The sequence below is a fragment of the Octopus bimaculoides genome, chromosome 5, assembly GCF_046866305.1.
Source record: "Octopus bimaculoides isolate indiv1 chromosome 5, ASM4686630v1, whole genome shotgun sequence".
In the NCBI taxonomy this organism is placed as follows: Eukaryota; Metazoa; Mollusca; class Cephalopoda; order Octopoda; family Octopodidae; genus Octopus; species Octopus bimaculoides.
Window position 1 is genome coordinate 115,251,330 of NC_142932.1, and position 12,865 is coordinate 115,264,194.

Consider the following 12,865-nt stretch of genomic DNA (forward strand, 5'->3'; position numbering starts at 1 on the left):
TGTATATATAGTTGTCCTCAAAGCCAAAAATATGCACTCGTATATTTGTCAATAGATTATATACACATATATGTTGGACACTTCCTCGTTCTCGAGTATAGCCATTGCTTGGACTATATATATATATATATATATATATATATATATATATATATATATATATATATATATATATATATATATATATATAGATAGATAGATAAATAGATAAATAGATATAATCAACAAGAAGGAGTACGGTTGGACATTTATTTGCAACCACTACAATTGTTTCTGTGTAGCGTAGTTCTCTTCTTGTTGACTCCAACTTATTCCGTTATTTATTCACACACTACAGAAGCCCAAACTCAAATCTGGCAGTTCGTATAATACTATTATTGGATAGCACCGGGTGAAATCTGAAGGTGGACGAGCTTTATACTGTACTCTACTACATTCTTAACAGAATATAGCACAACCCTGGTTTGAAGTCTGGAGAATGAACTCCAACGTTGCTTGCTCGCGACGGTATAACACTGAAAACAATACTTTACAGAAAGCCTTCGAATGTATTTGCTGCAGTCGATATTGTCGCTTCTGTGTCGGCCTCAGCAGCCTTACGAAGCCAGCTGGATTGCAGCGGCTGAACAACACAGACAGGTCAGGAAAAACCAGCGCCATCAAATACCCAACAACCACCATCTATATTACCTGTCCACACTGCCAGAGGATCTTTCGGGTGCGGCTTGACCTGATCAATCACCAACACATCCACAAAGCGCAATCCTAACCCAATGATAACTATCACCTTAATTCTGGAGCCGGCGGGATTATCTAGAAACCACTGTCCCTGAGCTAGAGGTCGTTGCCTCATCTGGGAAGTCACAATCTGTGACTCTTTTGCTCCCGCCCACATCCTGGATGCTGCGGTAAATGGGAGGGTCACTGTTTCCGTTTCCGATCGGAACAAAACCGTTAAGTTTCTCTTCCAACTTGTGACGTTTGAGATGTTTGGTGGGACTGAACCCACTAACCGCGAAATTCTTGTCATCGTTGGCAGCTCGCCTCACCGAAGTGTCAGGTGATGCCCGAGAGGACTCTTGGCTTTTCCAACGCCTTAGCTCGCCATCGCCCGTGGTAATGCTACGAGCGTCCTAGCTTGCTTCAGTAGGTTCCCTTGAACCTTGTGGTATGCAACCAATTGAAGCCCATGGTGCTGCATTGATGCTTTTTCTCTTTTTCTCTCCCCTTTTTTCTTTTTTACCGTTTTTTTTCTTTTCTTTGTCTTTTTTTTTTGTAAAATCTTATATTATGGAAGAATCATGACTATTGTTTAGGGTTTGTATTTTAATGTAGTTTTGTATTATTCATTTATCATATATCCCCACCCCAAAATTGACCTTACCGACTTTTTTTTCTCCACCGGATTCTTATGTTTCCGATGACAGAGATCCCGAATATGCAAAAAAAAAAAAAAAAAACAAAAAAAAAAAACAACAAACAACAAAAAAAACAAAACAAGAATCCGGTGGAAAAAGGCCCCCCAAAAAACATAGGAATCCGGTGAAAAAAAATCGAAAAGATTTATTTCGGGGGTTGGGGACTGTGCGCCAGTGTTATGTATGTAATAAAAAAATTTTTAAAGTAAAAAAAAAAAAAAAAAGCTAGATAGTTCCGGTCGCTCCGACGAACGAACACCAATTATCTCCAACACTATGTTAGCAACATAAAGTGAAATCAGTTTGGACAGGTCTAGATTTTCGATCACGTGAGAATAATGGGTTTTCTAGAAAAATAAACAATGCAAGGGCGATAATCATTCATTTACGTAAACATCAACAACCCGGTTGGTGTGTTTTTGCATCTCTAGTGAGCAACCCTTGAACCGAGGGCAAAATACAACGTAGAAAATATCTGATAATTATACAAATTGTTATTCATTTATTTAGTCGTGGTCTGATGATGTTTCCGACTAAATTTATTTACTTCTGTTTCTTAATATGCTGCTTATTATGCAGTTTAACAGCATCACCTTGTCCGTGCCAGGATTCCTCTTTGTGTAATGTTGTCAAGATAACTGGAAATAATGAGGTAAATATTCTTTAAATATTATTCAAATAACATAGACGTTGTTGATTCTGTTTAGAACAGATCACCTTTGGTTTATAACGACGTTTCAGCCGTGACTACCCTGTTTTTTGTACGTAACACTAAAATATATTCATTATATGTGTGTGCGTATACACACACTCACACATACATTCATACCTATATACATATATACCTATATATACATACATGCTTATATATATATATGCACACGTATATTTATCAATAGAGTGGGTGTTTTAATCAAAAAGCGGAAATAAAGAATACGTACACCACCCGTTTTTGGCGTAACAAAACCCCTGACCTTAATCCCTAACCACCTGGTGTACGTATTTTTTACTTTCGCTGATCAAAATATACAGCATTGTAGATACATTAACGGATCTATAGTGCTATATACATTAATAAAGGTAAACATATTCACAAACGCACATATACACTCATTAGCGAATGCGTCGTCGTTTCTATTAAATTTCGATGGAGTCTACCTGTCGTTTTCTTTTTGTTTTTTTGCTCGCACAATGAATGACACCACGTTCAGGTTCCTTCATTGGTTCGAATCCTGTGACGTTCGAGACATTTGGTGGTGTCGGACTGCTGACTGCGAGGTTTCTCTCCTCACTGGCGGCTCGCCCAGCTGAGGTAAACTGGTGAAGCTCTTGAGGGCGCTTGGTTGTTCCAGCGCATCAACCTCGCCAGCAACCTGCAGCAACGCTACAAGCGTGCTTCAATAGTCATTAGAGAGGTTCCCCAGCGACCCCAAATTTTCAACCTAAGGTGGTGAATCGTTTTTGTTTTTAATGTTCCTAGTCCTCTCATCATTACCCCGTCCATCGGCGAATTTTTTTTTCTTCCGATTCGCTTGCTACATTATTTTACACCTAGTACACTATTTTTTTTTCCAATTTTTGTGACGGGGTGGGTTGGGTGACTCGGGTTAAACACTGGAGTTTAAAGGTTAAGGTCTGAATTTTCGGAGTCCTCTCCCTCGCTCCGCCCCCTCCATTCGCCAGCGCGCATTTTTTTTTTTATATTCGTTTTTTTTTTTTTGCTCGCATTAGTTCGGATCCTGTGACGTTTGAGACATTTGGTGGTGTCGGATTATTGATCTCCAAAATGTAAAACGTAATTGATGAAAAGCCGAATGAAATGAACTTTAGCATGGCGATGCTCTTGAGATTAATAGTTCAGCTTCACTTCCATTAATCTGCATCCCTCATCGTATCTGTTCGTTTTATGGGCGGCCACTGAGGACGCGTCTGTCGCGAACTTAGATGTCATATGTTTGAATTTATTTACGTTGCTATTTGTGTATTATGCGTGTGTAAAGATGTAGTTATGGCTTATTGATTAACATGTTTTACATCTATTACATTTTTTGTTTTCATTTTCGTGACCGGGTGTCGAAGTGGGGTTACTGGATCATGTGAATTATCCGAGTCCGTACCCTACCCACCCCGTCACAAAAATTGAAAAAAAAAAAAAAAATAGTGTACTAGGTGTAAAATAATGTGTAGTAAACGAATATGAAGAAAAAAAATTTTCGCCGACGGACGGGGAAGTGATGAGAGGACTCGGAACATTCCCGATGTGAATTTTCCGAGTCCTCTGCTCCGCCCCCACCGTTCGCCAGCGCGCATTTTTTTTCGTATTTGTTTTCTACATGTTGTGCACCTATTGAACTATTTTTTTTTGCTTGGGTCAAACACTCGTTTGACCATTTTTTTCAATTGTGTTCTCTGTTTGGTCCGTTTTTTTTTAAATTTAATTTTCAATTTTTTTTTTCAAATTATGTCATGTTTCACAACAAATTCCGCATTCTGTGGGAAAATTGAAAAAACAAAATATAATAAAACTTATGTTTATGACCAGTTATAGGCGCAGGAGTGGCTGTGTGGTAAGTAGCTTGCTTACCAACCACATGGTTCTGGGTTCAGTTTCACTGCGTGGCACCTTGGGCAAGTGTCTTCTACTATAGCCTCGGGCCGACCAAAACCTTGTGAGGGGATTTGGTAGACGGAAACTGAAAGACACCCGTCGTATGTATGTATGTGTGTGTGTGTGTGTGTGTATATGTTTGTGTGTCTGTGTTTGTCCGCCCAACTTCGCTTGACAACCAATGCTGGTGTGTTTACGTCCCCGTAACTTAGCGGTTCGGTTAAATAGACCGATAGAATAAATACTAGGCTTCCAAAGAATAAGCTCTGGGGTCGATTTGCTCGACTATAAAGGCGGTGCTCCAGCATGGCCACAGTCAAATGACTGAAACAAGTAAAAGAGTTAAAGAGTAATTAATTATATAGTATGTAATTAAGGAATAAAGACTACGTAAACATCTATAAAAAAAAGTTCGAAATTAGATGTAGTTTGTTGACATAAATTTATTTTGATCCAACGATAAATAAGGATTATTGATCTCCAAAATGTAAAACGTAATTGATGACAAGCCGAATGAAATGGACTTTAGCATAGCGATGCTCTTGAGATTAATAGTTCAGCTTCACTTACATTAATCTGCATCCCTCATCGTATCTGTTCGTTTTATGGGCGGCCACTGAGGACGCGTCTGTCGCGAACTTAGATGTCATATGATTGAATTTATTTACGTTGCTATTTGTGTATTATGCGTGTGTAAAGATGTAGTTATGGCTGAATGGTTAGCTGTTTTCTTTTCGCAACATCGAAGTCGCAGGTTCGTTCCCACTGTGTGGCATCATGTATAAATGTCAGTTTTTTATAGCTTCGACGAAAACTATAGAAGCCTGTCAGGTGGATATATATATATATATATATATATATATATATCATAGAAAACTATATAATCGTTACCAATATAGCAGGAGATTTCACCGCAAAAAAATCTCTCTCTTAAATGTAAAACTTTAAAACTTTTGGACCGCAGCCACTTGGCTGAAACACATAAATAAAAATATATATATACATATATATATATTATATATGTATATATTTCTTCGTGTTCCTTTCTGTTGAAGAGTGTAGGCTCAAAACATAAAAGACTTTCTCACCTTCCCGAGCATTAAACTAATACACTTACTTGTTGTTTATACACCTGCCTTCATTTTTGTTTTACTGTAAATTTTATCTTATATATCTATCTATATATATATATATATATATATATATATATATATATATATATATATATAGAGAGAGAGAGAGAGAGAGAGAGAGAGAGAGAGAGAGAGAGAGATAGACAGAGATAAGTAGATAGATATAGATAGACATATATATATATATATATATATATATATATATATATATATATAGATATATATTTATATAGATAGATAGATATTTTTATTAAAAATGGGGAATATCGGTTTATGGGATTATCTTAGGTTTCTCGTCCATAAAGGGTTTAGCTTTATAGCATATTGTCAGATCCCAAAACCTGTTAGCCCAAGTCCTCTTAAAAAAGATATATATTCATATGGTATGGGAGAGCAAAATTAATAACCGGAATATGCAAGTATTGCACTATCATTTTTTTTACTGCTGGATCATCTTTAAGAATAAAAACTGGTCAGTAGTGTTGTTGAAGTTGAGAGAGTTTGAAACCGTCAGGTGACTTACATTTTTCTGAAGAAAAATTTTTCTACAATTTTAAGGTTGCTAATAAAATATCTGGATAATTGTGGGTGTTTAACAATCAATATTCTTTTATCTGTTGGATTCCAAGTCAATTCCCCACCCTCACACTAATGTCTAATTTGATCATTTTCAGTTTTCAAAAAATGATGTCTAAGATGAGGTAAAATGAGTCACGAGTAATTTCAGTAGTTTTTTTTTTTCTCTTTAAGTACATGGTAAATGTATTGGGAAGGGGGCCACTCCAGCAGAATGTGAAGAAGCTATGTATGTTGAGGGTTCTTCATTTAGTCAAGCTTCCTTAATTTCATAGCATGACCTAGTATTTTAAATTTTTGTTGCATTTCTGATTTTTCTGATGTCTAAGGATGGTTAGTGATGTCTTGAGTCTTTTTTTAGATGTAATTCTGGAGAATTGGAGAGGCAAATTTACCTTAGCTTGGCTTACTCATTTTACCCCACCTAAATTATATCAAGGAGAACAGGGATAATTTTCTGAAATGGCATTCAGATTATGTTATTAATGTTTTTGTGGCACGTAAAAAGCACCCACTACACTCTCAGATTGATTGGTGTTAGGAAGGGCATCCAGCTGTAGAAACTCTGCCAGATCAGATTGGAGTTTGGTGTAGCCATCTGGTTCGCCAGTCCCCAGTCAAATTGTCCAACCCATTCTAGCATGGAAAGTGGACGTTAAATGATGATGCTGACCTAGTACTTTAAATTTTTGTTGCATTTCTGATTTTTCTGATGTCTAAGGATGGTTAGTGATGTCTTGAGTCTTTTTTTAGATGTGATTCTTGAGAATTGGAGAAGCAAATTTACTTTTGCTTGGCTTACCCATTTTACCCCACCTAAATTTGTCTTTTATATCAAGGAGAACAGGGATAATTTTCTGAGATGGCATTCAGATTATGCTATTAATGTTTTTAATGGATTCAGCAAAGGTCATTTGCTTAGCTAATATAGGTTTAGTAAGGTAGCGAACATTTGTAAAAAATATATTTCTTCTCAGTCAAAAATGTACCTCTTATGACAATCCTCAATGTACCTCAACCAATGCGCTACTTTTTATAAGAGATCGACTAGTCCATTCTTCCAATCCCACAGGGGTGTCAATGATGCTTGCCCCAACGCTTTCTCGGCTCATGGTTCTTGTTTTATCCGCCTTTCAACCCTATTCATTCTGGCTGTCTGACTCCCCACCCCTCATTCACCTCCCCATACAATCTTGCAAGCCCACCCACCTACCCACCCCTCTTCAGCTTGTGCCTTGTAGAACCAGCTGAGCACCTTATCATTTATCTTTCTCACCCCTTTTTTTTTTCTCTACTAGATGTGAGTAGCCATGCAGATCCTGCTGCAGGAACCTGCTTTGCCCCTACCCCTCATATTATCTCCTCTCCTCTTGTCTGTCCCAGCCCTCCAGGGCTTGTCCTGTGAACTGCAGCAACCTCGATATTGCAGCTGGCATGAAAAAAACCCAGCATCAAGTTCATGCTGTAAAGTGGTTGGCATTAGGAAGGACCTCCAGCAGTAAAAACCTATTCCAGCACAAACACTGGAACAGGATGCAGTCCTTGGTCACATTGGATCCTGTTAAACCATCCAACCCATGACAGCATGATGATGATATATATATATATATATTTATATAGGTATTGTTTGTTTTTTTTATGTTGAGTTATAATAAAAACAATTTTGGGTTAAACTGTAGGAGTATCTAACATTTTTTGCAGAATACATGTCTATTGTTCTTTTACAAGAATAGTGTTGACAGTAACTTCGAAGTTTCTGTATGTTTAACCCTTTCTTTACTGTATTTATTTTGAAATGCTCTGTGTTTCTTTCAGTTACTTTAAATATAGCAAAGAATTTAGTAAAATAATTTAGTTATCATTAATCTAGTGTTAGGAACATAAATTGTGATTAAGGTTTGGTGGAAGATTTTAATTCAAAGCTTATGAAAACAAGACATTTGTACTACAGAGCCAGAGCTGGTTTCAGCTGGGTTGGTAACGAAAGGGTTAAGAATTGTTTCTCTATTATATATTTTAACCCTTTTGTGACCATATTTCTGTTGAGATGCTCTGTGTTTCTTTCAACTAATTTTAAATATAGCAAAGAATTTAGTAAAATAATTTAGTTATCATTAAGCTAGTGTTAGGAACATAAATTGTGACTAAGGTTTGGTGGAAGATTTTAATTCAAAACTTATGAAAACAAGACATTTGTACATTATTTACATTTGACGGATATTTGTCCTCATCTTGTTTGTTGTTAACACAACGTTTCGGCTGATATACCCTTCAGCCTTCATCATATGTCTTGGGGTAATTTCGAACGTGGGTTCTCATTCCTAAGGTATTTTTCGATGCTGTTTTATTATTATTATTATTATTATTATTATTATTACTCAGGTCACTGTCTGGAATTGAACTTGGAATCTTGGGGTTAGTAGCCCGCGCTCTTAACCACTACGCCATATGCCATTTCAGCCGGGTTGGTAACAGAAAGGTTAAGCCCAATGGAAGCTGAAACTTCAAAGTCACTATCAACATTATTCTTGTGAAAGAATAATAAATATATGTATGTAGAGAGATATCTGGTAAAGATCAAGTTGAGTACAACTTCAAGTTTCGCCTGTCAGTTTGTTTATGTGTGTGTGATTCTCGAGGTCTTGACTTCATGTGATAGTTGTAAACGAGTATCAGGGTCATACAAGTGGTGTTGTTCATTTCCTGTCATGAGGAAATATTACCTTGCTTGGAAACAAGTGGAGGTTGGCAATAAGGAGGGGCATCTGGTCAGAAAAATTCTTGGTCAACAATATTTCTTTTAAACTAATGAGGAATGATGCTGTTGAATTTAGACATGAGGAAGATGCCACAAACATTTTATTGTGATATTTTGAATCAAAATACAAGAATTCTGAAGAGAAAATATTCTGAAAACCTACCAGTATTGCTGATTTTAATATATCTGATGATTTATCAGAAATATTTCTCTTCTGATATTTGAAAATTACAGGGCAGCGAGCTGGCAGAAACATTAACATGCTGGGCAAAATGCCTAGCAGAATTTTGTCTGTCTTTACGTTCTGAGTTCAAATTCTGTCAAGGTCAACTTTGCTTTTTATCCTTTTGGGGTCGATAAATTAAATACCAGTTGTGTACTGGGGTCGATCTAATCGACTGGCCTCCTCCACCAAAAATGTGGGCGTTGTGCTCAAATTTTTGGTGGAGGAGAAAAGAATATTTGAAAATATTATCTCTCATTCACTATTTTATAAAACTGATAAAAACTTAATACGAAATTCTATTTGAAATTTTTTGTAGTGAACATTATCAAACTGCTATTTTTAAATCTTACAATATGAGATATTCAGCCACTGTACTTTGGAGTAAAGATTGTTTGCCAACATAACATGGCAGTCCTGGTTTAGGATGAATGTTGCTGTAATTTAGACATCGCCTCCAGCTAGATAAATTCCCTTATTTGAAAATATAAGGACACAGATTGTGCCGTATAGCCAGCTGGAGACAATGTCTCCTGGGGCTAAACAAGGACTGTCATGTTATGTTGGCAAACAATCTTTATTATCAAACTGGTTGTTTGATAATCAAACTGATTGTTTTATTATCAAACTGGTTATTGAAATTCTATAAATATGTCTGTTGCTTTCAGGTCTTTATCTTCAGCGTAGAAAAAAGTAAGCAGTCCTGGTTGAAATATGACTGGAATAAGGTAACCTCTATTGTTACTTTTGGTTATATGGATACCAGGTTGATGTGCCTGGCTCATAAACATAATGCCAGAGTGATACATTTAGGTAAGTAAAATTCTAATCATCTTCTCTCTCACTCTCCTCTCCCTCTCTTCTCTCCCTACCAAGGTACCCACATACCTTCTTAGCTGCAAGACACATGTTTCTTTCGTGCTATCATACTCTATTCCCTCATCACCTGACATGAAGTCACCTCCTATGGCACTCCTCCCCATTAGTTAAGGGAGGAGTGTCTTGCAAGCTGCTTGGTGACCTCACTGCTGCTGGTACCACATAAAAGCCCATAGTCCTCTCTGTAAGTGGTTGGCATTTGGAAGGTCATCCAGTCATAGAAACCATCCCAAAGCTGACAGTAGGGTTTGGTGCAGACTTCTAGTTTGCTGGCTTCTGTGAAACAGCCCAATCCATGGCATGTATGTGTGTGTGTGTGTGTGTGTGTGTACCCACGCACACACACATGCATATATATCGTTTTGGGATTTGGTTTGCAAGATTCTTTATGTGAGTTTGTGTGTTGAAGCATATTTTGTCGTGTCAGGAGAAAGTCATTCTCTTTTAGTGCCTTATTAATTTAACACACTCACCGGTTCAGTTTCCACTCATTTACTTTAATTTTTCTAAAATTTTCGTTGTTTCTTGCAACCTTTTTGATAGTCGACTATTGAAAAGATTGCAAGATGCAACAAAAATTTTAGAAAAAATAAAGAAATGAGTGGAAACTGAACCACTGAGTGTATTAAATAATAAGGTACAAAAAGAGAATGACTCTCTCCAGATTCAATGTTCATTTGTTGGCACTCCGTTGCATACGACATCGAAGGTTCCAGTTGATCCGATCAATGGAACAGCCTGCTCGTGAAATTAATGTGCAAGTGGCTGAGCACTCCACAGACATGTGTACCCTTAACGTAGTTCTCGGGGATATTCAGCGTGACACAGTGGGACAAGGCTGACCCTTTGACATACAGGCACAACAGAAACAGGAAGTAAGAGAGAGAAAGTTGTGGTGAAAGAGTATAGCAGGGTTCGCCACTATCTCCTGTCGGAGCCTCGTAGAGCTTTAGGTGTTTTCGCTCAATAAACACTCACAACGCCCAGTCTGGGAATCGAAACCACGATCCTATGACTGCAAGTCCGCTGCCCTAACCACTGGGCCATTGCGCCTCCACCCAGACACAACAATATATATCTATATACATATATATATATATATATATATATATATATATATATATATATATATATACAGTAATCACTCACCATATCGTGGTTCACCTATCACGCCCTCAGTACATTGCAGATTTTTCTGGCCAATATATGTAAATTTATATTACTGACTCCTCAGTATATTGCAGGTTTCTGCGACCGATAGTTATTTATATTTTTTTTAGATTTTAATTATTTCTGTAGTAAGATAAGCATTTCCATGCCTATAAATTAATAAAAAAAACTACAGTACAGTACTGCACTGTATAACACATTAATTCAAATATATTAAAAGAAAATACGTAGTGTACCGTAGATGAGTAAATAAAGAATTGCGCACATACTATATGGAAAATGGAACTCAGGAGGTGAGTGTGTGGTGTTGTTTTGCATTTATAATGAAATAAATATATACAAATTATAAACATGACACCTGCAATAGTCAAGAGATTACTGTGTGTGTATATATATATATATATATATATATATATGCCATGCTAGTAGCATGTAAAAAGCACCCAGCACACTCTGTTAAGTGGTTGGTATTAGGAAGGCCATCCAGCCATAGAAACCATGCTTCAATAGGCAGTTGAAGTCTAGACAGCACCCTGTTAACCACCTCCATGTCAAACTGTCCAACCCATGCCAGCATGAAAAATGGATGGTAAATGACGATGATATATATATATATATATATATATATATATATAAATTCAATAATAGGATGAATTCTTTTACAAGAATTTATCAAGTAGCTAGCATGAAAAAAACCTCATAAGGGAAAAAATCCATCATTTATTCCCCAAAATATATTTATTTATATAAGGGCATCACTATACAAGAATGCCTCATGCTATGAGGGACTCTAAGGTCAAACTACCATAATAAACACATTTTTACCGAACGCGAGGAAATGCAACTCTCAAAGCTAGCCCCTTAAAAACAGACTGAATTATAGTAGGTAGTTTGACATTAGAGTCCCTCATAGCGTGAGGCATTCTTGTATAGTAATGCCCTTATATAAATAAATAAATATATAAATAAATAAATATATAATATATATATATATATATATATATATATATATATATATATATATATATATATATATACGCGTGTGTGTGATTATATATATATATGTTTAGTCACCAGTCGGTGATAACTCAACAGAATCACGTCGGGGTGACCGATTGTAATGGGTAAATTTTGTTGTTGTTATTGCAGCATGTTGTAGGATGCGAAAGATGAACAATATATGAAGTTTTAAGAAAGTGTTTATTTACCGTTATGTAGTAAAATACCATACCTCAACGGGCAGGTTATAACATCCGAGAGCATGCGAAAGAAAGATGTGGTAGAATGTTTCTTTGCATAGGTTGGCGTATACGAATTGTTAGTCATAATCCACAGATAGTGATAGAATGATGTTGTAAGAGGACAGAATTAGAGCTAGTGAAAGTTGTAGGGTTGTCTCACAGTTGATGACAGTAAACTTCATTTCTCCCTCTGACCAAAGTTCTAGCTGGTCAGCCAGACTTCGTTCTCACTGAGTCGTCACCATGTGACTGGACTTATTGAGTCGTCACCGACTGGTGACTGAACTAACTTTTTGCTTGCTTTTATAACTATCCAGGATAGACATATCATTGAGAACAATAGATTTAGTTGGTGGTCTTGTTATCTCTATTCTAGCTTTTGGTGGTGGAGTAGAAGAGGTTAGAAAGGGTCAAGTGGTGAAGACATTATTTCTGCCTAGCTAAAGGCATCTGGAAAAGGTAAAACTGCTGTCAGAGAAAAACCATTGTTCCATGGTGGGAAAAGTTCTGTTGCAGTGTTAATTTAAATTTGGCTATGGTGGCTCGAATCCACTTCATGCGTGCAAGATCCACTACATCTATATATATATATATATATATATATATATATATACATACAGAGTGGCCCCAAAGTAGGTTTACAATTATTCAACTATCTCTTTCCAATTCATATTTTAACAGTTTAGATCTTAATTATAAAAAAATATGAAACCATTATTCTATGTTAATTTAGTTAATTGTAAGATAGAAATTTAAATGTAATAAAGTGTTTTAAAAGAAATTTGAAGTGCCTACGTAATAACTGTAAAACTACTTTTGGGCCACCCTGTATTTAAAACTGGCACGCCGTTGGTAATGA

The 12,865-nt window shown here is 36.5% G+C and overlaps 1 protein-coding gene across 1 annotated transcript in view; it reads left to right on the forward strand.

Moving 5' to 3' along the window:
• The first annotated feature begins 1,801 nt into the window (after nt 1-1,801).
• The window catches only part of LOC106879955 (di-N-acetylchitobiase), a 22,934-nt gene continuing 11,870 nt past the window's right edge, over nt 1,802-12,865 (forward strand). The window contains exons 1-2 of the mRNA XM_014929715.3: nt 1,802-2,070; nt 9,385-9,529. Of these exons, the coding sequence (XP_014785201.1) occupies nt 1,939-2,070; nt 9,385-9,529 (277 nt within the window). The 5' untranslated portion in view covers nt 1,802-1,938. The remainder of the gene's footprint in view (nt 2,071-9,384; nt 9,530-12,865) is intronic.